At 35.9% G+C, this 25,759-nt stretch overlaps 1 protein-coding gene across 2 annotated transcripts in view; it reads left to right on the top strand.

Annotated features, from left to right (window-relative positions):
* Positions 1-269: 269 nt before the first annotated feature.
* LOC149795041 (synaptic vesicular amine transporter-like) overlaps positions 270-25,759 on the top strand; it is a 43,367-nt gene continuing 17,877 nt past the window's right edge. The window contains exons 1-7 of one of the 2 annotated variants that reach the window (XM_089964718.1): positions 270-473; positions 8,368-8,533; positions 13,912-14,317; positions 15,936-15,994; positions 16,676-16,759; positions 20,558-20,650; positions 22,877-22,966. In XM_089964718.1, coding sequence (XP_089820844.1) covers positions 8,404-8,533; positions 13,912-14,317; positions 15,936-15,994; positions 16,676-16,759; positions 20,558-20,650; positions 22,877-22,966 — 862 coding nt within the window. In that variant the 5' untranslated portion in view covers positions 270-473; positions 8,368-8,403. Of the gene's footprint in view, positions 474-606; positions 914-8,367; positions 8,534-13,911; positions 14,318-15,935; positions 15,995-16,675; positions 16,760-20,557; positions 20,651-22,876; positions 22,967-25,759 lie in introns of those variants that run through there. The other variant, XM_089964719.1, reaches the window with a different exon arrangement.

Here is a 25,759-nt window from a genome sequence, read left to right as displayed (position 1 = left end):
TCTTCCTACACTGTCGTAATATTGTTAGCAACGTACGGCTCTTGTATTCCGCAGTTCTGCTTCTGTATCAATTGACAGAAAGCAGTCGTTGCTGATGAATAGCGGGCTTAAGTAATGTTTGTTGATTTAATCGACTCATCGACATTCTCTTATTACAAGATTCTCTCTAATCGGCAATGCGCCAATACAATATGCTAAAAGCACGCGAAACAAGATGAAAATTACTGAACTTGGACTTGCGATTTTCAAAGTACACAATACCTTGACGAGTAACATACATTTTTATTCTATACCTCTGGAAATTTCTTACAGCATTTTGAATATTTCAGACGGCATTTTAGAATTCGAACAAAACTACTGTACTCAGCACTCAGAACGGCTAACCTCTTTGCCCTGTAAAATTCATAGCGCCACTTGGATTGAGAATTAAAAGCCACTTGCATTTTTGATGTTAACAGATCGGCACGTGAAAGGTAAGGTAATTTTATTGGCTCTTGAATCCATCGGCAAATGATAGGTAAGTTTTTATTGGCTCTTCAATCGACGCGACTCTTGCTATGAAATAACAAAAAGAAGCAAACAGGCAGTGATGTCTTCATTTCCTAAATGACAGATACATTTGAAGAAGAGGTTACTCATTTAGGAAGCGTTTTAAAATACCCAGTTAACTGTATCGTGTACGTCAATCTATTAGGTTACTTTATTGGGGTTTCGGGATCTTCTGAGTGAATTACTTGGCAAAATGCAGCGTCAAGAGTACTTACGCTGCTGACGTAAAGAGGAGATATTTTATTTATGATGATGGATACTGTATTAAGGAACTAACATGCAAAGAGTGATGATGACTACAAAATAAATAGAACAGTGTCAATGAAGGGTCATGCTGAATAATCAGAGACATTGAATATAGTGAGTAAGTACTGAAATATTACTTTAGTTAAATGTTTTAAGTAAGTTCTGAAACCTTACCGTCATTGAACATACCTAGTAGGTATTGAAATATTGCCGTCATTGAATACACTATGGGAGTATTGAGTAGAGATTGAAATATTACCGTCACTGAATATACTATGGGAATATTGAGTAGGTATTTAAATAGTACCGCCATTGAATATACTTTATGAGTATTGAGTAGGTATGGATATTACCGTCATTGAAGATACGATGTGAGTATTGAGTAGTTATTGAAATAGTACTGTCATTGAAAATACTACTTGAATACTGAGTAGGTACTTAATTATTACTATCATTTAATATACGATGGAAATATTTAGCAGGTATTGAAATATCACCATCATTGAATATACTATGTGAGAATTGAGTAGGCATTGAAATATCACCGTCATTGAATATACTATGTGAAAACTGAGTAGGTCTTGAAATATCGCCGTCATTTAATATACAAGGTGAGTTTGAGTAGGTATTGAAATATTACCGTTATTAAATATACTATGTGAATATTTAATAGGTATTGAAATATCACCGTCATTTGATATACTACTAAGTATTGAAAAATCACCGATGTTGAATATCCTACGCGAGTTTGAGCAGATATTGAAATATTTCCGTCATTCTATATACTATGGGAATATTTTGTAGGTATTGAAATATTACCGTTATTAAATATACGATGTTAGTATTGAGTAGGTATTGAAATATTTCCGTCATTCTATATACTATGATAATATTGAGTAGGCATTAAAAATTACCGTCATAGAATATACTATGTGAGCATTGATTAGGTATGAAATATTACCGCCATTGAATATACTATCTGAGTACTGAGTAGGTATTGAATATTACCGTCACTGAATATGCTACGTGATTTTGAGTAGGTATTGAAATATTACTGTCACATAATATACTATGTGAGCATTGAGTAGGAATTAAAATATAACCGTCACTGAATATACGATGTGAGTATTGATTAGGTATTGAAATATTACTGTCGTTGAATATATTACCTGAGTATTGAATAGGTATTGAAATATAGATAAACAAATGCATCATTATCATCTGTACCTGACAATTAGAAATGTTTAACGGATTTTCGCTTTTACACCTAAAATATTTTAATTCTTGATTTTAAATATTTCTGGATTAGTTTTAATCGCTTTTCTGTACCAGAAATGGATATTTTTCAGCGATATCTTCCTGCGTATATGTTAGTGAGAATTTTCAGTTAATATGAATACATAGTCATATCTATGTCAACTCGCTCCGGTGCATTATCGTAATGTGCACTTGGATTTATGCTCAGTTCGATTATAAGGACGGAAGAAGGTGGAAGCTAAAATGTAACAGTGACGGAAACACTCTCAGTATCACGTGTCAAACTGAAATTACTCATCTATATGCATCTCCACATTTTACCAAAAAGTTACAGTTAGAAATGAAAGGTATACATGCAAATAATAATAATAATAAAATAACAAGTAGTATTGCGTTTGATTCTGCATCTCGTATACTTTTTAATTATGCATGATTATTGAAATTACATTGAGCAACACCAATATAAAAATTATTCCCGGCCAAGTCAAAGCAGAGACTTATAAAAATGGTACTAACAGCTGCATATCTTGATGGTCGGCATTAGGAGGTTAGTGTTAGGACTTGTTGGCCTGGTGTCAGGATAATGTGCCTGGGTTGGACATCGTGCTACGTGTATGTGGCATGATGCCCAGTGCTAGACATCACTATAAACTGACTACACTGCAGATGTCGTAGCGATATGACTGACATTTTTTAAAGCTACGTTAAAAATACAAAAAACACACACAGACAGACAGACACATACACACACATACACTATTCCGAGTAGAAATCAAAACCATGTCGCAAGCAACAACAACAATGTATAGGAATATTTATGACGACGTATATATGACTAAACCAATGTTGTATAACGCAGACTTGATTCAGAATTTTTGCATCATCTCCCGCCCAATATTGATAAAACATTCATTAACTAGTATATCAAAAATAATAACCCATATTTGGCGGTTTTAACTTGCACTTAAAATGTAGGCAAAAGTGTTGTATAATTGGATAAAACAACAATATATTCAACTTCAAAAACTATTTTAAAATATTACACACCAAAAGGTGATCGTAATAAATTTTCAGATTTTGATTGTCTTCTTATATTCCTTTGATTTTACTGCTATTCATTTGAATGTGTCGTACGTCAAAGTGTCGAATTCACAATAGATAACAAAGATAATAATAGAACAGTAAGTAATAATTGCCTATGAAGTATGTAAAACTTGGAAATTGCCCCTTTCTCTTATTCAGACATCCGAAGTTTTTCTATTTCTTTTTAAAGTAAAAGCTTCCGTTTTTCTTAGATAATTCTAGCATTTTTCGGCCTGGTGTCTAAATGTATTGATTTTTTTCAGGGACTTGGTGACTTGTTCTATAAATGTCATTTAGAGCCAGAATATTTCACTTCTTTCCTAGACCTTGATGCCATCAGTGACAATGACTAATGAAGACAAGATTTCTACTCCATGCCTTTATTGTCATGTTTCTATGTCAGTTTACTTCTCCCGTCTCTTTTTCACAGAATATGTATCTAACCAACAATGTTAATGATTTCATTTGTTTCTGGCTTTCGTACCCAACAAATTTACATGGAGGACCTGACGCGTTTTTAGACAAAAGTTCATCAGTTTTTGTTTTGCAACTTCTTTAAAGAGTAATTTCTCTCATTTTATAGTTATTGCTCGATATTTTAGGATAGATTATGTTATAAACCTGACGTGTCATCGAACTTATTCTCTTTTGTTTTCGAAATGTTCACCTAATAATTTTGTCATAAGAATTAAATACGAAATACTTATATAGTTAAGACATCTTTTGTTTTTATTTTGACTGAATTTAAAGCCCCTCCCTGAACTTGAATGATGCCACAGTTTAGCAGCTTTACACTGGTTGGATGCATTTACTCAAAGTATGAACAAATTACAGTAAACCGTACCTGAAGCAATCCATATAATTGCAACTATATTTGACACTTTGTTTCCTTTTTGTTTATAATCTTCTTTAGCTTCGTTTTTTATTTGATTAGACTATCACGAAATGTGTTAATAAGTTGTTCGAATTTGAAAACAATTTCAAAATAGATCAAAAATAGAACGTATATTTTTGCACATTATTATATTCAATAATAAACAATTTTTCACTTCTAAAATCGATTTGTTCATAAATAGAATGAATATACACCGCACCAATTACCCAAGTAGTTGTATGAGGCAAAGGGGGGGGGGTGTCAAACGGGAATTAACATTACGTTGTAGATTAACATGTGAGTTGCGATATGGGGTCATACGGGAAAAATCCTGTTTTAAAACTGTCCTTAGTTTTAACACTGAGATGGTAATGTGGGTTCAAATTTGTTTATAGAGACAAGCAGGAATGGTACTTTTAAATTGTTACGTACAATGCAGCACACACCTTTGCAATCACACACACACACACACACACACACACACTCTCTCTCTCTCTCTCTCTAAAATCCAACAAATATTTTGTAATTACATTCCAAACATACACCCCACTATTGAACCGCCTCTTTTTGATTTTAATACAAACACCCCTTCTCCCATTATCCAGCAACCGTTTTTTTATTTCAGTCCAAACACATCCTCCACTACCCAACACTTCTTTTACTATACAAAAACAGTTGACAATCCAGCAATCGTTTTTCATTAGACCAACACACACACACACACACACACACACTAACTGACACACACACTATCACAAGAAGGGGTATGATGTAAAACAAAGGAGATGAAACAGACACACACTCTCAAGTAAAAATAGAAACGTACAATAGCACAAGCGTAGGAAGTGTTTATAAAGACAATATTATACCTGCTCACACATACTGTCACACAGAAAAGAGGAGTAAGGTATTTTAATTTTATTTTTCTTGTGAAAGACATATACATACAATGATTCATACACAAACATAAATCTTTGGCAAATTAATATATATATATATATATATATATATATATATATATATATATATATATATATATATATATATATATATATATATATATATATATATATATATATATATATATATATATATATATATGTGTATGTATGTATGTATATATCTATATATATATATATATATATATATATATATATATATATATATATATATATATATATATATATATATATATATATATATATATATATATATATATATATATATATATAGCTGGCTTGGTTGGGCTGGTCCAGCTTTAAGTTATTTTGCATTGCATGCTTTTGTTTTGTTCAGGAAGCCATTCATAAAGTGGACGGCTTCATGAAAAAACTCTTGCCCACATCTTGCTTGAATTGTATTGCGAACAGGCGATACCAGAGAAGAATGCACTTTATTAGGAGCAAATTGAAATGGACTGAATTGTTCCACCAATGACAATGCATGTTGCAAAATTCATTCAGAGCACGAGGTCTCTCTTCCAATCAGAAGAGAGTAGACGCGTGACGTCACTATCAATATATAGGCGTACAAGCGTTCCTACAGTTAGCCAGGAAGAAACAGGACAAGTACAATACTTATGGCTGAGAAAACAAAGACGATCTCTTATGGTGCGCACTCTGTGGATACATCGTTGACTCGGAGTGAGAGTACTGTGAGTACTCATGCGAGTATAGCTAGTATTTTTCCGGAAGAGTATGTCTTTAGATGAGCTTTAGCTGATTTCCAATTGTCTCCCCAAAAATTTGTTCTTGGTTACTGTAATATTACTTCACCCCCTTCTTCATCATTACCATTGCTGGATGATTTCAGAGAGAAACAAAACGAAGAATAGTAGAATTGGGTCAAGAACGACAACAAAAAGATGAAAGTGAAAGCGAGAAGAAGAGGAAGAAAACCTTCAGTCTTAAAGGAAGGGAGCGAAAACGAAACGGTCAGTCAAAATTAAATTAAAGAGAAAAGTACTTGCGAATTATTGAAATTTTGCTCCACTCCTGGACATCTTATTCACGCCAATAATTCAAAATCACACTTTTGCCCAGGAAAGAGAAAATGCCTTTAATGTGACCAAATTGTAGACTTCAGACATCAGTGTTACAGCCAAAACTATGAGAATAAACCTGAATGAGAATTAAAGGAAGACCAGAAGAAGAAACAGAAACAAGTGGATTTTATTTTTTTGCACACATGGAACTGGCAGTCGAATCCCTACATTTTGTGTAGCTTATTGTGCTTAGGAAAAGTGTATGCAAAAACCGATATTTTTTCATTGTCCTAATTTGTTGTAGGACTCGAGGAGGACGTGACAGAATCTTTCGTGACGTTCATACTCTTCACAATTTTGCCAAACTAATTTTACACCCTATCGACGACCCTTGGAGCGAAAACGACAACTGGGACTGTCATCTTTATGTTTCAGTGATACTTCACAATATCCCAGGATACGACGCACATTGTCGTTTGAAATATTATTCAGAACAAGGCACCAAATACGAATGTCACAGAGTGACCACGAACGGAGCCAAACTAATCTTCATAAAAGTGGAACAAATTCAGTTTAAAGATATAATAAGTTATTTAGCCATGCCTTTAAGCAGAACGCCTAAAAAGTTAGCAGTCACAGGTGTGGAAGGACAGAAATGGGCAAAGATTAATTTCCACACTTTTTAAAATACCAAAGCTAATCAACACGTTGTACTCACGCATTTTCCTCATGTTCGCTACTGCGACCCCAATAGCATGCACACAGAACAGAACACAGACCATTTTGCGTTTGGTATCAAACTCACTGTTCAAACACGTTTGACTTTCAAGAAGAAAGGCTCAAATGTTGCTGATCTGATATGGCCATTTTGCAACGATGTTGTAGAACGTTTCAACAAGTATTTCTGGATCCCGGAGGCATAGATTCTTTGGATTAGTCGTTCGAAAGAAGTTCACGCGTGAGAACAAACTACCCGTCATACCCCTTCAATCCTATCTCTAAATCAACTGTCGATATTCCGCCTTAGCTTTGCCATCCTCCATTACGTGTATAAAAGTGAAAATAAATGGATACAACATGCTAATAACGGTGAAGAAAAGAAATTTGAAAGTCTTTCTGGAGAAAGGTTTGGTTTTGAACAGTGGTTTATTTATCGAGGTGCAACAGCAGCAACAATAAAAAGCAAATCAAACCCATCTTTAGCCAGCAAGTACCACAATCCTGCTCATGTCATTATTCAGATGGGTGTAATTTTTAGGTTTGTCCATTGCTTTCAAATTTGACAGGGACTGATGTAGTGTTTAAGGATGTTACAGGACGAAATTCTACTTGTTGGGATTCTGGCACAGTTGTCGTTGTAGGTGGCATATTGGAATATTGCCAATAATTTGATATGTTATATTGGAATATAAATTTAACATGCGTGACACTGGAATATAAATTTGATATATGTGATATTGGGATATTGCCTATAATTTGATATGTCAAACTGGAATATACACATGATATGTGTGATATTGGAGCATTGCCAATAATTTGCAAGCCATAATCGAATATAAATGTGTGATATTGGAATATACATTTGATATGTGTAATAATGGAATATAAATTTGATATGTGCGATATTGGAATATAGCCAATAATTTGATATGTCATATTAGAATAAAAATTAATTTCGCGTGATAATGTAATATCATTTTGATATGTGTGACATTGGAATACAAATCTGATTTGTGTGATATTGGAATACTTCATTTTCATATCTTCACATTCCATGCGGTTCTTTATGCATGTCTTTCGATAGCTGTTACACACATCACCATTTTCAGTTGCATAATTCCAATTTTAAAATTTCCTCTCTACATTCTGACAATTTATTTGATGGAACATGTAATTACTATGTTTGTAAATAATTCAGCTGATGATATATGTTAAGCACCTACGGTGCAAACCGCTCCGGTGGTCTAGTAGTTTGTGCGTCCACCTCGGATGCGGGAGGTCGTGGGTTCGATCCCCGGCCGAGTCATACCAAAGACTTACAAAAATGGTACTAACAGCTGCCTCGCTTGGCGCTCAGCATTAAGAGGTTAGTGTTAGGACTGGTCGGCCTGGTGTCAGGATAATGTGACTGGGTGGGACATCATGCTACATCTCTGCGGCATGATGCCCCCAGTGCCAGACATCACTGTACACTGCTACACTGCAGACATCGTAGCGATATGACTAAACAATTGTTAAAGCTACGTTAAGAATCCAAATCACACACAAACAACACACACACACACACACACACACACACACACACACACACCGTGCAGGATGAAGGATTATTACTCATGGCTGACCCAATTGTCTCATTTATTTTTACTTTTAGGGTACATCTGTACTCACCTGACACTGAGCTGCCAACATGACGGCTGTGACATCACCGTGGAAGAAATTCGTAGGTTTTCTCGGAAGCTGTAGAGGATCCAGGAAACTTATTCTAATTATTGTGTTTATTGCGATTTTCTTGGATAATATGCTACTTACTACAGTGGGTAAGTGTACATACTTACATTTTAAATTTATTAGTATCCACACCATTCTTATCTACACTATCAGTATCCACACCGTTAGTATCCACATCATTAGTATCCACATCGTTAGTATCCACACCATTAGTATCCACATCATTAGTATCCACACCATTAGTATCCACATCATTAGTATCCACACCATTAGTATCCACATCATTCGTATCCACACCATTATTATCCACATCATTAGTATCCACATCATTAATATCCACACCGTTAGTATCCCCACCATTAGTACCCACATCCGTTGTGCTCAAGCTTTTGTGAATAGCCTTGCAATTGTAGAGTACGTGGTAACAAAGGTCAACTATGGTACTTTCCATACCCATCAAGATCTTAACCCCCTGTTGGATTCTACATCGATACATATTCCCCTACCCAGTCTGACTTTGGGTTCTTCACCTCCTCCCCCGGTTGGATCTTATATCGATACATATACCTATGTCCGATCTGACTTTGGTATCTAAACCCCCGCTGGATCTTACATCGATGCATATACCCCTACCCAGTCTGACATTGGGATCTTTGTCCCCAAATTGGATCCTTATATCGATACATATACCAATGCCGGGTCTGAAATCGGGATTTTAACCCCCTGTTTTATCTTGCATCGACACATGTACCCCTAACCGGTCTGACATTGGGATATTTGCCCCCTGTTGAATCTTCTATTAACACATATATCCATGTCTGGTCTGACATTGGGATCTTAATATCCTGTTGGATCTCACATCGACACATAATATCTCTGTCGGTTCTGACATTGAGATCTTTGCTCCCTGCTGAAACGTACTGAGTTCTTTCTCTCCTGTTGGTCTTCGCAACGAGATATGTAAACCCTGTTAGATATTACATTCAGTTCAGTTGTATTCAGTTATTCAATTGCCACTACTGTAATATGATAATGATACAAGACAAAATGAATTGAAAGAAAAAAAGTGTCTCGTTTAAGGAAACAAATGCTGAGATTCTGTTGTCTTGTTATAAATTATATTCATCATTAGGAACTATATCTCGCAAAAAAAATTGTCTTGTGTTTCTACACAACACAGTCCATGATAAATTGCATCTCGTCTTCGATTTAATTAATACAGCAAATGTTTCTGCAAGCTGCAGGTGCTTTGTATATGTTTAACGGCAATAATACGATACTAAAAAAATATGACGAGTCCTTATGGACTTTTTGCTATGCATGATTATTAGGTATTTAGAATGAGGTCGTGCATTGTTTTCTCTGACCTAATATGGTACTTTTTACTGAAATTTTCGCGCCGACTCGGCACAAATGTGTCTGGGATTTCAGACTGGTTCACAGTCAGATTGAGTGTCAGAATAATTGCTGAACTTTCTAAGCGTCTCACTGTTTATGCCGTGTTAAAGCCGGTTCTACATTTAAAACTTCCATTAATATATCAAATATATCCAGTGCTCTTCGAAGCTAAATACTGCCCTTAATTTCGCAATGAGGTTTAATCGCGTGATTTATTAATCACAGTCTATAAGAATTACACTTTAAATACTGAAGCTACCTCCTTAAGTAATGTAAACGGTTTCTTGTTTTTCAAGATTCATTAAAGGAAAATCAAATAAAGTCGTATTATTCCAGCTGTGTTTTAACTCGATAAGTCCTAAAAATCATATTTGTTTGTTTGGCTGTGAAACTTTATTATTATTTTGTGCATGGAGATGTGATGATGCAAAGGTTCTTAGTAACCCAAACGTCGGCGTTTGCCCATATACAATTGTACGCTTACGTTCAGTCTCACTGTCTCTCACCAATATATTTTTCCCATGGCCTTAGCCAACAGCTTTGGGTGGGTTTCATTGCTCTTACACCGAAGGGGAAAAGGTTCAGGAGATAACTTTTCTACATACATTTACATGTCCAGGGTGCAAAAAAATTCTAAGGTAAGGTTTTTACATTAAGTTAGAATTTGTACATCGTGGAGATATATTGCCTTGAACCATGAAACTTTGCGAAACGATACAACTACATGAGTTCTATCTACATCATAAAGTTTTTAACGCTGTCACATATTTCTTGCTGTTTATGAGATCCATATTGATCAGCCACTTCTCTCTTTTTTCAGAAGTAGTTTACTTTGGCGTAATATGTTTCACTCGTTGGGATTAAATTTCGTGTTTCTCAGGCAGTGTTCATGCTAAAACATTGAAATTAATAATTATATCCATATCTGCTTTTGTACCACAACCTTACAACAAAAGAAACTCATCGTGACTTACACCGGGGCGGGCCGTCCTTATAGGCGAACTATGCCATTGCCTGGGGCGCCAAGTTAAATGGGGCGCCAAAGTTGAAGGTAAATTACAATGGAAGGGGGAGAGGCCAACTGCATTGCTCGCCTAGAATGCCCAGTTGCTGACAGCTATTCTTGGACCGCCCTTGACCTATATTTTATCTCTGACTGGTTTTGATTAATATTGCCATTTCCACATATCCAAGAAGTAATACAACAAAAACATGGTGAAGGATGCATTTCAACAACTATTACAACCTCATTGCAACATTGGCATTTGTGACTTTTGTTTCACGCTTCAGTAACTTTGTTGAAATGTGGTGTTTAAAGTTCATTTATTTGGCACTGTGTGTGTTAGAAGCCTGAAAACACGTATTTGGGTGCATATCTCTTAGTAATACACCATTAAAACAGAACAAGGTCACAATGACCCTCCTTTTATTATATGGTAACATAGATTAAGCATTTGTTTAGCTCATGGCCTCATATTTTGGGGTGGGTCGGTGGCTGATTGACCTAAGGCGTTTATCTTTACACATTACTCTCACGTCTGACCTCAATCCGCATGAGTTCAGGTCTCGGCTCGACCAACGTGGACATTTGAGAAAGCTTGCCAGTTTCTTCCCCTTGGTCGATGGCTTTTCATGCGATATTTCTCCTGATAACATAATGGCCGCCATGCATAGCTTGTCATGTGCTGAAAAATGGTCTTAAACCCCACAAAACCAAACCAAATATAGATTTTCGATATTATGTGCAGCCTAGTCTACACGGAACCTGACCACTGAAATTAGAAGCAATAATAAATACGTTTATTCAACAATAAACTAATAACAACAGCATATTGTACAATGTAACAAACTGACTGTGCAATGTATATGAGAATGGGCAGCACATAGTTCGTGTGAGGCCTTAAATTTAATGGGTAACCAGGGTAATCAATGATGCATAAATTATGCTTTTAATAGTGGACATGCATACTGGTTTTCACACCAAGGCTACTACCAATTAACGCCTTTGACTTTCACGCGGTTAAATGTGACTTCTACGGATGGACAATAATAACAGCTTCTGAAGCAGGTTTTTAAGAAAGAAAAGAAAAACCAGTCATCTCTGGTTTTATATCTACTCATTATAGTACCTCTACATCGATATCATATAAAATAATGTTCTTTTTATATCATGGCTTTTTTTTTGTGCTATCGACGTTTCATTATCAGGATCACTTAACCTGCGATTTAATTTTTGCATTTATGTTAGCAATCGCGGCTGGAGATCAATATAAACTTCACTGAGGCAAGTTGCGTAATCGTTCAGTATATTCTGGTTAAAAAGATTTCGAACTGAACTTTCTTTGACATAAATAATGCTTGCATCTTGATCATAAAGTGTAGAACTTGGCATGTTCACACTTCTTCCTTACAAATTTTTTTAAGCTGTCCCACGTTGGTTTTTTCCAAACAGATATAATAATATAACATGTCTATGGACCATTGTTTACGCCAATGTTTTTATAATCCCCAAGCCAATCAAAAATATCCTGCACAAATAGTATAAAAAGAAAAGACGATTTCCTCTCATAAGGAGCTTTTGATCGATGTTACTTCTCGATCACTTTCTATGCTTAAATAGCATTCATTACCTGAAGGTTTGGGGCCCCCGGTGGCCAATTGGTCTAAAGCACTTGCCTTTATAAGTTTTTGTCATCTCACCTATGTCCATGTGTGTTCGAGTCTCATTGTGAGTACGGGAAAACGCTTGCCAGTGTATAACTGTCAATCGTATATAGGTGGTTATTGATAGCCGGTACAGGTATTAAATAAAATGCCAGTAAAAGAAAAAACTTTACTCAAAATTGATCAATTCCAAAACATTTGGAAATTATTTTGAAACATTCACTATACTATACAGAATGCCCAAATCGTGTATTCCTATTGACGTAGGAGAAGAATATTTTCTTTTTTATTATATACCAAGCCTGCTCCAGAATCAAAGTGCAGAAAATTAAACTCACTCTTTGGCACAACTTTCTTACCCCCACCCCCTTTTCAAAAATTCACACCACTGTCGTAACCTGATCATATAAATATATGTGCCCTAATAAAGCGGTGGTTGACCTAATCTTTCGCAGTAAATTATATTTTTGTCATTTTGTAAACTATTTTTGATCATATCTGAAAACAAAGCAAGTCCGATTCAGCAATACATCACAGCGGGTTTGTTGTTGTTGTCAGGGAAAAAGTGGATACAGCTTCAGAGAGAAACGAACAGTGTAAAATTACTTTATCAAAGATTAATTACCATGTCGTAAACGTGAGGCAATTTCTAACAAAATCTCTAGCTCACAAAGTACTCGTTATTGTTGTTGCATGTACATCTCTTGTAGGCACACACAGTCCAGCGTCGCATGGCATTATGGGAAATCTTAAAATATAAGGATATACTTTTCACATGTGAAAATATAGGAATGAAAATAGTAAATCATTTCGCCAATAAGTCTCCATATTGCACACTTAAGTATATAATAATATAAACTATTTTATAATGCCTGGTATATTTTTCTTGAAATGTGTGTGCATCATTCAAGAGCAGGGACCGCAAACTCAAATCGCCACGTGGGGCACACGAGGAATAGAACGTTGTCCCGAGGTCCGCATCACTGAAACCTTTTCATACATCAAAATAGGCTCTTAACAAAGGTAGAAAGTTGAAACGTTGGAAACGAAAAGTAGACGAAGTAACAATCAAATTTTTATCAAAACTGGCTGGCTGTGAAGACAAACATTTGCATTATAAATTATTTTACAAATTCCGGGTGTTTTTTTGAGGACCGCAAGAAATGATTCCACGGGCCCCGTGTTTGAGACCCCTGGTCTAGAGTAATGTCTCCGCTCGTATGTGTGACGTGCTTACATTAAATGTTGTTTTCCTAGTCCGTCCATATTTATTTCTGGCAGACGTTTTGCCTGAATACATATTTAATTCAAAATATTTCAGATGTCTGACGCTGAATAAAACTGTATATGACTTATATAAATGATTTTAATAGAAATTAACGTTAGTTTATTCCTTTATTTTCAGTGCCCATTGTTCCAAATTTCATTTTAGATATGGAGGAACTGAGTAGAGCAGAAGAGTTAAAAAGGAATTTTAACTCTTCCGGCGGAAATCTGACGGAAATTGTTAGTAAAGTTGTGTGTTTTAATTCGAGTTTGGAGCTGGATACCGATCTGGAAAACGGTACATCATTCGCGGCCATGCGCTATCTATCAACATACTACATTCAAAAGTACCCCGAACCAATGTTGTGTAGGAATGAGACCATGGAGAGAGTTATAAAGAATTCAACTTTTCTCACGCCTGAAGAAGAACTTCAAGAAAAGTACATCGAATATGGAAATGCCAATGTGAAAGCCGGCCTCATGTTTGGTTCGAAGGCTTTGGTCCAAATGATAGCAAACCCTTTTGTAGGACCAATAACTAATAGGTAAGATATATGATTATATTTTAACTTTAAGAGTACGTTTCCCTAAACCTTTCAAAAGATACATGCAAACAAACCATCTGAGTAGTGTAACGGGCTGTAAATAACACTATGGCGGTTATTTGATGGGGTTAATTTTTGATGTTGTGGGGTTGATTTGATACTGTGCTTTGCAAGTAGTTATTTATTGTAGAGGCAGCCGGAGTAACGTGCTTTGCTCAATACTTTTACCATTATGGGTCGGTATGGCATGTATAGGTGATATTTCAGTGAGCTGGTTGGTCAGTAATTTTGTTGGTGACGGTCAGTAGGACTGTGGTGGTTAGGAAGTAAAGATTTTGAAAATAGGCCTAGGTGCTGATCAGTAAGAATGTTAGTGACCTAAGCTATTTCCAATTTTGTCAGTTTATCTGAATTCTGGTCATTAAGACTGTGTCGTTTAGGTGTTGGTCACTGGGTATCAGTTCTGGCCAGTCAAGATGGGTATTTTGGCGACTGAACTGGATATTGGTCAGTAATATCTAAAATCCTCTACCCACCCACCCATGGTGTTCGCAGCCAAATTATTAAATTTGCATAATCACCGTAATGTTAAATTCCCATGACAGTTAATTCTTTATAGGTCTTTAGATTTAGATTCCCATAGGAGTCATACGATCACATTTTCAAATGGCGGCGTCACATAAACATCGAGAGTAGATTTATTATATATATATATATATATATATATATATATATATATATATATATATATATATATATATATATATATATATATATATATATATATATACAAAAATACTACAGTGAGTGAAAATATTCTATATGTAGTATTATTTATTATAATATAAATCGTGGTAAGAAGTAGTTTTAGTTCTGATTAGCATATTGGATGTCACATCTTGTCTTGGCAAATAATCTCGTGATGAATTATAATCAGATGTTTATTGCACACACTTATGACTTCATACATACACACACATACTTATAAATATATATCTGTGTGTGTGTGTGTGTGTGTGTGTGTGTGTGTGTGTGTGACTTCCTATTCCTTCATTTCAGTCCAGTTCCTTCACTTCTTGTCTCTTGTCACCTCGTCATATTTATCGAGAATAATTACAACAATCTTTAGAAATGCAAGATAATCATAAACATTTTGCTTATACCGAATAAATTACAAATTAAAGATAAACATTTTCATGAATTATTTACAACTGAGGATGAAGCTATGTTTTTCTTTAGATATTTTGTCTCGTTCCCAACGCCAAATCAATGTATTTTCCTAAAATTCATAGTTTCTCTCATTACGCCATCTCATAAACTTCGCGCATTTCATCGCCAAATAATTTATTCCACAATATTTGTCCATCTTTCGTTTTAATGCGGCAATAATAATCTGTACACAATCATAAGATTTGATGCTCATTGTCAATCCTCTGTGCAGATTAGGCACAATTAGGTTTCTTTAAAACAGAGCACTACATTATCAACTAGTCTAGTCCCCAGGTACATGTGTTAATCCAACATGCTGTTATCAGTCCGTTAACCCATTTAAATATGATTTGACAATTATTGCACAAAGCCTCTAAACATGTACAAGAGTAATTTCCCTTTCTTGCAGGATTGGTTACACCATTCCAATGTTTGTTGGTTTCATCATCATGAGTATATCTACAATTAGTAAGTGCTGTTTTATTTTTATCGTTGTGATTTGTAACCATGCCGATGCGCAGTTAATAAATTTATTTGTTATGTAACGGAGGGTTTCAATTATAATTCTGTACGATGGTGGTCTTCTAAAATAATTATGTTAATCAAAAATACTGTATTTATATGGCTGTATCTTAGACATAAAGAAGTTAGTAAATCTGTTCGTATTTTACTTTTACATACATTGAATTCACATATACCATGTATGGTAATTATAAATACTTCATGTAAGGAAATTTATGAACTATGCTTACACGTGCGTAAAACTTTCATTAATTAAATGAAAAGTCTGTGCCTGTTGCCAAACCCATTTGAAGTTTTCAATACAGTATTCTAAGGATGGTGATGATGACTGTATAAATTTGTTGTACCTTTAGAATAAAAGCGTTTGGTATTTATGTGCATACATTAGATTATTTCAGTGAATACATTATTTACTGATAGTTGCAAAGTGCCAGTTTCTCCTTGCGTTTATCTATATTCTTTGAGTAACCTTCAACCTAAAATTTTATCTATCGTAAGCTATGGGTAATATTATATTGTGGATTTCGAACGGGAAACCTATATTCCTTTTGATCAAGTATATTTCAAATGGTTCTATTCGAATCCATAATTTAGATATATTAAAATATTTTTTTCTTCTCCACACAGTCTTTGCCTTTGGTCAGACATACAGTGTGCTTTTTGTGGCGAGAACGTTGCAAGGTATAGGTTCATCGTGCTCTAGTGTGGCGGGTAAGTATTTACACACGCACGCACACACGCACACACACATATACACACACACGCACGCACACACGCACACGCAAATACACACACACACGCACACACACACACACACGCACGCACACACACACACACACACCACCACCACCACCACCACCACCACCACCAGCAACAACAATAAGAACAACAAACGCACACAAAGACAACAAAGTCAAAAGGCAGAATGTAACAAATATTATCCGAAGGAAAGATGACAAAATAGATTAGCATTTGTAAACAAATAGCTATTTCCACAAAAGAAACAAAACAAACTCTGCATTTATCGTTATGAATCACCAATATGTTACGCCGATTAATAACCTCTTTAAGACTTGCAGTATAAATTTAACTCACTTTTACGTTTAGTAACAATCGTGTTTTGTTGCAAATTTAATTCCCTGCCCACCCATCCTCCAGTCTTGTAAAACTGATAGACACATTTTGACGTTCTTGCTATCAAACTACATGTTAGACTCGATTTCGGTGAGCCGATTTACTTTTCAAGGTTCTCTAGAAAATGTTTTAATAATTTTCTGATATGAAAATTGTGGGCATCTCCAACGAAACTGCAAAAAATCAAATGAAAAGAAAAAGCAAAATCTGAATTTTAAAAACATTTCAAACAGTTGACTTGAGACCTCTAAGGATAGAATTTGGTTTGATTGGGGGTGGGGGTGTTTGCAAAGGTAGTTTATATTGTGCCAAGGCAGTTCGAGCACATTACCCTGACCCTGGTTGATTCGATGGTATAATTCGATCCCTCGTCCTTCCGGTCGTGATCTGGTACGCTAGCCACGAAGTCATTGTTTCTTCCAGGAAAGTTTTAATATACAAAATTCATTTTCATTGATCGAGGTTTGTGTCAAAAACTGAAAAACAACTATGAAGAGCTCGTAACAGCAAACCGTTTAAATAATTAAAATCATAATTTATATGATATGCTAACATGCGAACTTTTCAACAAAAAGAAAGAAGGCACCATTAGAATCTTGTTTAACCTACCGACTGAATTTAATTCTGGAAAAGTTTATTAAAAAAATAAAAATATAAAACAAAGATGTGTATATGTACGATCTGAGAACCTGAAAGTAAAATATAATCTGAGAAACAATTAGAACCGTGGAAGACTTTGAATACCAGGAAAAAAAAAGAATAACAAAGTTTACAAAGTATACTGGGCTCCGCTTTGAAGATAAATTAAATAGGCCACTGTTGTTTTAAATTAGGTTAAATCTTATATTTTAAATATATTGATTTCGATGACAATGCGTTTCAGGCTTTGGTGAAGAAAACCACTTTGAAGCAGGATCATTACCAAGGTTCTTGATAACGTAGGAAATCCGTTTATTTTCAACCGGTGCCTGGGTATAATTAATTTCTATGGCTTTCTAGTTACGAATCAGGTTGTGTTTTATTTGTAACGATAAAATATCTTATCGATTCTAAAATTAAATATCTACAGTGATGAAAAAGCTGCAGATCATGTCAGCACGTAATGCCGATCAGATTAAAGACATCGATAATTTAGTCGTATTAACAAGAAAAGTGAATTAGTCGGTCGTTTTATTGGTCTCCAGTGGAATAATGATAAAAATTGTTTATAATAAAGCCATTATTGTGTCAGGTGGATAAACATTTCTTAACGCTATATTTTTATCGACTTTTTTCTCAGATTCAGATGCTTCTGTTTAAAGGAATAAGTAAGGAAAAATCAAACGAATTTTATGAAAGATGTTTAATTATTTCATACTCTGTAATCTGCCATTAAATTTTAGATCGATTATGAGTCATGTTCACTAATAGCTGTGAAAGGCTTTTATTGAGGATAATATGGTATTTTTTAATTTCCAAAAATCTGTTCTTTTAAAAGTCGCCTATAATACAAATATTTAACTCCCTTTTAACAAAACAATTTTTTAAAGAGTTTTGAGAAAAAAATTTTATTTGAAATTATCGAATTAGATAACAAGATACTCTGTGGGTCGATGGTTTAAAAGAAATGACGAAAACGCGCTATAAACGTCACGTGATCGGCTACAAAAATTTTAAAGCTGAAAGATGTAAATGGCAAGCTGATAAAATATTAAAAAATATTATATGGAATGAAACTATTATAAACATTTTGCTGATTCTTCTTCAAGGTCTCATGTTTGCTGGGATGAATTACTGTGGCACGTGCTGATGATAATTTATTGAGCTAGCTATACATGCGTTAAGGGACTTGCCCTACACGTCAAATTTTACTGTTGACGTCCGTCGCTAACTTTGAAATACCATTAATTGCATCGTAGCGTTTTTCACTTACTAATATACACACTTAGATACACACTTAGATAAACACTTAGATACACACTTAAGGAAGATCTTGTCTGATTTCGGAAGTAAGATTGTGTTTATAGCTATGACAAGTTCTAATTTCCAATGAGTACTAGACTTGGGAACGAATGCAACAAAAGGATAGGAATAGTCCAGGTGTTCATGAGGCAAGATGTTCATAATGCAAGGCCTTCTGTCACTTAATTTAGATATATCCCTCGAATTTTCACATACAGTGCAATGCGTGATTTTCCTCAAAATATAGTCAACACTGAAAACTTGCTCACAAATAGAATATGTGCAGGGGTTATGTTGTTCGTCCTTTGAGTTCGAAGATGACCATGCCAACACTTACTAGTTTGGTTTCTCTGAGTACGTGAGCATCTGATCATGCCAATTTGTTGCCTGAACTGTCTATGCCACCCTTGACAGGAGATGCCGCTTGGGTTTTCTTAAACAATTGATGACGTGCTGTAGTTCTGATACTTCTGCTGTTCGCGCTTATGCGCTGCCTCTGCAATTCTTCTCCGTTCAAAAGTCTGTAGCTCCAGTTTGGATAAAACTCCGCCAGGTGGAGCGATCCTGTGTGTGATCTTCCCAAGACTCTGGATCAATATTGAAGTAATTCAGAGATGACTAGAAGGAATCTTTGAAGCGTTTCTTCTTACCACCCTGAGATAGCTTTCCGTCTTTCAGCTCGCCTTGACAGATGTTCTTTCGTTAGTGGATCTTCTGACATCCTAGTGACGTGGCCTTCTATGTTCAACCTCGAATGTCGTCTCGAATTAAACGTATAGACGACAGAGAATTGTAATGTTTTTATTTCTTCACTTAAACGAAATTATAATAAAGTTTGTTTAAATGCCGACACCAAAGGTCACGTCGTCTGTTTCTGGAAGGAAGACAAATATATGCATCGTACATTTCACATATGAAAGATATTACTCAAGGGAATGCATGGAGCCGGTCTTCAAATTGTACCCGCGAAATATCTACACTTAACGGATACCTTAACATGTTTGAAGAAACAAGAATCACTAAACATTTACATGATTTACGTTTTGAACACTCTGTCACTTTCGGGACAAGTCAACTCGACCTATTCCATTCTTTCTTTCTTTTTTCCCATTAAAATTTCTTTCATTTTCAATCAATGGTTAGCTGTTTTTCATTTTTGTAGATTTTGCACTAATTTTATAAATGTAAATTTGAAGCTAGCAACCCACATGTTTTAGTATCATCAATGATTATAATTTTTATTGTGATTAATGAAAATAAAATCCTTTTAGAGAAATTATCGACATGTTAAGTTGGAATGACTGGAACATGTTGAAATATACATACCTTATTGAAGTTAAAGTGCTAAAAGGCATTTTCTTTTTTCATAATTTATAAGTTCAATGTTGATGATTTATTTGTTCCGTGTCGATTCATGTTTTCCCTCTTATTCAGGCATGGGAATGCTGGCAGTGCGTTACCCTGATGACGATGAGAGAGGAAAGGCTATGGGGATTGCCCTCGGTGGACTGGCGCTCGGAGTGCTTGGTAAAATTACAGTACTTTGATTACCGTATTTCTGGCGTGTAACATCACACAACCAGATGTGACAGTAGGTTGTGCGTCGGCAGATCAAGGAAAGTTTTACTACTACTTTCAAACAAAATAACATTAACCCTTATCTGCAGCCGCATTTTGCAGTGGTCGATCTGGGTCTTCGGCGTGCGCTGTAAAAATTTAATTCTTCTTCTTCATATTATTATTATTATTATTATTAACTTTCGAAATTATTTTCTTATTTGTTTATTTTGAACTGGAACCCATTTCTAGAATATTAAATGATGAGAGTTGATGCAAACGGCGTACTTTGCAGCGTATATGATTTAATATGAAATCCATGAGAAGATTTGCTTTTGGTGTTGAAGAATTTATCTTCATTGTATATTGGACTTTTTTAGGGAAAAGAGAGACTTTTTTTACATCTAACATACAGCGAACTGTAGAAATTTTGCCGTATTTTCCATTTAAAGCCTTGTTGTCTTTATAAACCTCTATCCCACTGATAGCTCGTTTGTCTTTATAACCCTCTAGTCCATTTATAGCCTAGTTTTCTTAATAAACCTCTAGTAAATTGATATAGGCCTGTCGTCTTTATATACCTCTAGAACGTTGATAGCCTCGTTTGTCTTTATAACCCTCAAGTCTCGTTATAGTAACCATGTTGTCTTTATAAACCTCTAGTCTCTTTATAGTAGCCCTGTTGTCTTTATAAACTTCTAGTCTCTTTATAGTAGCCCTGTTGTCTTTATAAACCTCTAGTCTCTTTATAATAGCCCTGTTGTTTTTATAAACCTTCTGTCCCTTTATAGTAGCCCTGTTGCCTTTATAAACCTCTAGTTTCTTTACAGTAGCCATGTTGCCTTTATAAACCTCTAGCCACTATATAGTAGCCCTGCTGTTGTTAGAAACTTTCTGTCTCGTTATAGTAGCCATGTTGTCTTTATAACCCTCGAGTCCATTTATAGCCTTGTTCTCTTAATAAACCTCTAGTCCATTGATATAGCCCTGTCGTCTTTATAAACCTCTAGTACGTTGATAGCATTATTTGTCTTTATAAACCTCTAGTCTCTTTATAGTATTCCTTATGTCTTTATAAACCTCTAGACTCTTTATAGTAGCCCTGGTGTCTTTAGAAACATTTAGCCTCGTTATAGAGCCATGTTGTTCTTATAAACGTTCTTTTTCTTTATAGTAGCCCTTTTGTCTTTATAACCCTCTAGACTGTTTATAGCCTTGTTCTCTTAATAAACCTCTAGTCCATTGATATAGCCCTGTCGTCTTTACAAAGCTCTAGTACGTTGATAGCATTATTTGTCTTTATAAACCTCTAGTCTCTTTATAGTATCCCTTATGTCTTTATAAACCTCTAGTCTCTTTATAGTAGCCCAGATGTCTTTATAAATCTCTAGCCTCTTTATAGTAGCCCTGTTATCTTTATAAACCTTCTGTCTCTATACAGTAGCCCTGTAGTCTTTATAAACCTCTAGTCTCTTTATAGTGGCCTTGTTGTCTTTATAACTCTCTCGTCCATTTATAGCCTTGTTGTCTTAATAAACCTCTAGTCCATTGATATAGCCCTGTCGTCTTTATAAACCTCTAGTACGTTGATTGGCCTTATTTGTCGCTATAAACATCTAGTCTCTTTATAGTGGGGCCCCGAGTGGCCGAGTGGTCTAAAGCGCTCACCGTTACGGATCACTGCCATCTCACCTCTGTCTGCATGGGTTCGAGTCTCGGGTTCTGCCAATGTGGGTATGTGAGAAAGCTTGCCACTAGCTTCTCGTGGGTCAGTGGTTCTTTCCGGGGTTTTCCCCATTAATACTGGCCACCATATATAGCCTATCTTGTGCTGAAAATGGCGTTAAATCCTACAACAACAACAACAACAACAACTCTTCATAGTAGCCCTTTTGTCTTTATAACCCTCTAGTCCATTTATAGCCTTGTTGTCTTAATAAACTTCTAGTCCATTGATCTAGCCCTGTAGTTTTATAAACCTCTAGTACGTAGATAGCCTTATTTGTCTTTATAAACCTCTAGTACGTTGATAGCCTTGTTTGTCTTCATTAACCTCTATTCCATATCTAGGCATGTTGTCTTTATATATATATATATATATATATATATATATATATATATATATATATATATATATATATATATATATATATATATATATATATATATATATATATATATATATATATTCTACAGTTGGTCCACCGTTTGGCGGAATTCTGTACCAGTTCGCCGGAAAGGAGGCTCCTTTCCTAATTCTAGCTGCACTGGCCATGTTCGATGGAGGTAAGTAATTTCCTCACCTTTTTGACGAATGGTGTAAGCCTTTTACCCGATTTGTGGTGAGAAAGTTGCGTACCGCAAAACTATATTTAGCCAGACAAAATTGTGTAAACCGACTGTGATATAACTGACAGCTATCGTGACCAAGAGGCCATTTATTTCAAGAACGCTATATGATATCATGCATTACACGTGCAATATGATGCGCAAATGTACGTATGAATTTATCATATTCTGGAAAACTTGTGCATTGAAATTCAGGGCTAAACAATCGATTTTCCCCATTGTGTATGTGTGCATGTTGTTGACGCTTTGGGAAATATGGATTTTGAAAAAAATTAGGATAGAAAAACTGACCCGTTGCGGAATATGATCTGTGTTTGCGACTCGATTTGCCTCGTTCTTTACACATGTACAGAACGACATGTCTCAAGCGGCAACGGACGGGATGGGGAAAACAAAACTGGTTGGGAATGGATGGAAGGTAGCTGCTGAGGAAAGGTAACATGTGTATATAGAATGGGGAGAATGTAAATTTAGAGCTTGACTGGTACGAGAGGCTTTTGCTTAAGTGAGGTGACCATCGTGGGAAGTTGCACTGTCTTATCACCACGGAACAGTTTTCCCTCTCCTGCTCATACACACTGTAGAATGTCTCATTGCTTATTAAAATACGAGAGGTATTTCAAATGTTTTGCATATTTATTTATTTTTTACCTTTTGTTTCATTTAACCTGTTAATAAATTAAATACCGATTGATAGGAATGATATTGTATCAGGTGATGAAACATGGATTTACTTTTCTTGGAAAAAAATAGATCGGAGAAAAAGAGGAGAGACGGCATATAGCTCGATTTAGTCGGATTGTTATGTTTTACAAGCATTATATGTCGATGCAAAAGACCCTGTTGTCGAGGTACCCGTGCCTGACTGCTGGCATGACTGGACATGTATATGCCTCCAAGGTACACATAACACTGGTCAACAGTGAAATCATTACTGACTTGAAAAGGCCCTAATCTGTAGTATTTTGGTGTGCCGAACACGAATATAACCGTGAAAAATTTGTATTGGCTCTCGTTTTGAAGATATTCATATACCTCATTTTCTATGTTTCACTGTGTAAATTTCTCCAGTAGGACTGCAGCAACATCCGGAATAATGATGTAACATTGCATAATACCATCATGCTCACATCATCCACAGTTGATTGCATCATTTTCTGATGCAATGCAATACTAATGCCATGCGGCTGCTGAAGTAAGTTGACGTCAGCAGTGTACTATACATGTGTAGGCCTATTATACTCATGCCAGGCGGCTGCTGAAGCTGACGTAAGCAGTGTACTATATAAAGCCCAATCAGATAGGTTCAGCATTTAAAATATTTTAGACGTTGTGCGAGACAGTTCAAGCTACTGTTACATAAAACTTATTATTTTATCCATTTACGTACAATAAAGAACAGTAATGCCTCGAAAGTGTGTTAATACCGCGGACAATTTTTGCTATATTTGTGGGGAAGTGACATTTGCCAACCAGAAGAAAAGTATCAATTCTCAAGTGAAGAAGGCATATCATCTTTACTTCGGATGCAAGGTTGGTGACCAAGACAAGCCTTGGGCTCCGCATATATGCTGTGCTACATGTACAACACAGCTTTCACAGTGGTTGAATTGCAAAAGGTCATCAATGCCGTTTGCAGTCCCAATGGTGTGGAGAGAGCCAAGCAACCACCTAAATGACTGTTACTTCTGCTTGGTTCCTCCTCTTTCCGGCGGAATAACGAAGCGAAAGAAGTCGAGAATAGTCTACCCAAACATTCCGTCTGCATTGAGACCAGTTCCACATGGTGAGGGACTTCCTATTCCAGAACCTCCAGCAGAATATTCTCTTGATTCATCTGACGAAGACAAAGGTGAGTCGACCTGTTCTTCTCCTGGTCCATCAGCATGCAGTGATCCAGATTTTCACTGTGGTGCATCATCAACCCCACACAGAATAACACAGGAAGAACTAAATGACCTGATTCGTGATTTGGACTTATCAAAGAACAAGGCAGAATTGCTAGGATCAAGACTCCAAAAATGGAATCTTCTAGAAGAAGATGTCACAATTACTGCATATCGAAAGCGCCACCAGCAATTGGAGCCTTTCTTCAGAAAGGAAAGTAATCTGATATTCTGTTCCGATATTGAGGGCCTCATGAATGCTTTAAAAATCACTCATGACCCACAAGAATGGAGACTATTTGTGGACTCTTCGAAACTGAGTCTCAAGGCTGTGCTTTTGCACAATGGAAACATTCTTCCATCTATTCCAGTAGCGTATGCTGTCCACATGAAAGAGACATACGATAACTTAAGGCAGCTACTGAATTCCATTGAGTATAACAAGTACAGCTGGCACCTCTGTGGTGATTTGAAGGTAGTTGCCCTTTTAATGGGACTGCAGCAAGGATATACAAAATACATGTGTTTCTTATGCGAGTGGGATAGCCGAGCAAGGGAAATGCACTACATGAGGAAGGAATGGACTCACAGGCAGAATGTAGCCATTGGAGAGAAGAATATCCAACACCCAGCTCTGGTTGAGGCTCAGAAAATCTTGCTACCACCCCTTCACATCAAACTAGGTTTGATGAAGAACTTCGTGAAAGCCATTGACCGGACTTTGCCAGCATTCCGATACCTGCATGAAAAATTCCCTCGACTCAGCGAAGCAAAGATTAAAGAGGGAGTTTTTGTGGGTCCTCAGATTCGAGAGCTTTTCAAAGATGACCGGTTCAACAACTTG

The sequence above is a fragment of the Sinohyriopsis cumingii genome, chromosome 7 (assembly GCF_028554795.1).
Source record: "Sinohyriopsis cumingii isolate HCF-2022 chromosome 7, ASM2855479v2, whole genome shotgun sequence".
Classification (NCBI taxonomy): domain Eukaryota; kingdom Metazoa; phylum Mollusca; class Bivalvia; order Unionida; family Unionidae; genus Sinohyriopsis; species Sinohyriopsis cumingii.
This window is presented reverse-complemented; position numbering and strand designations above follow the sequence as displayed.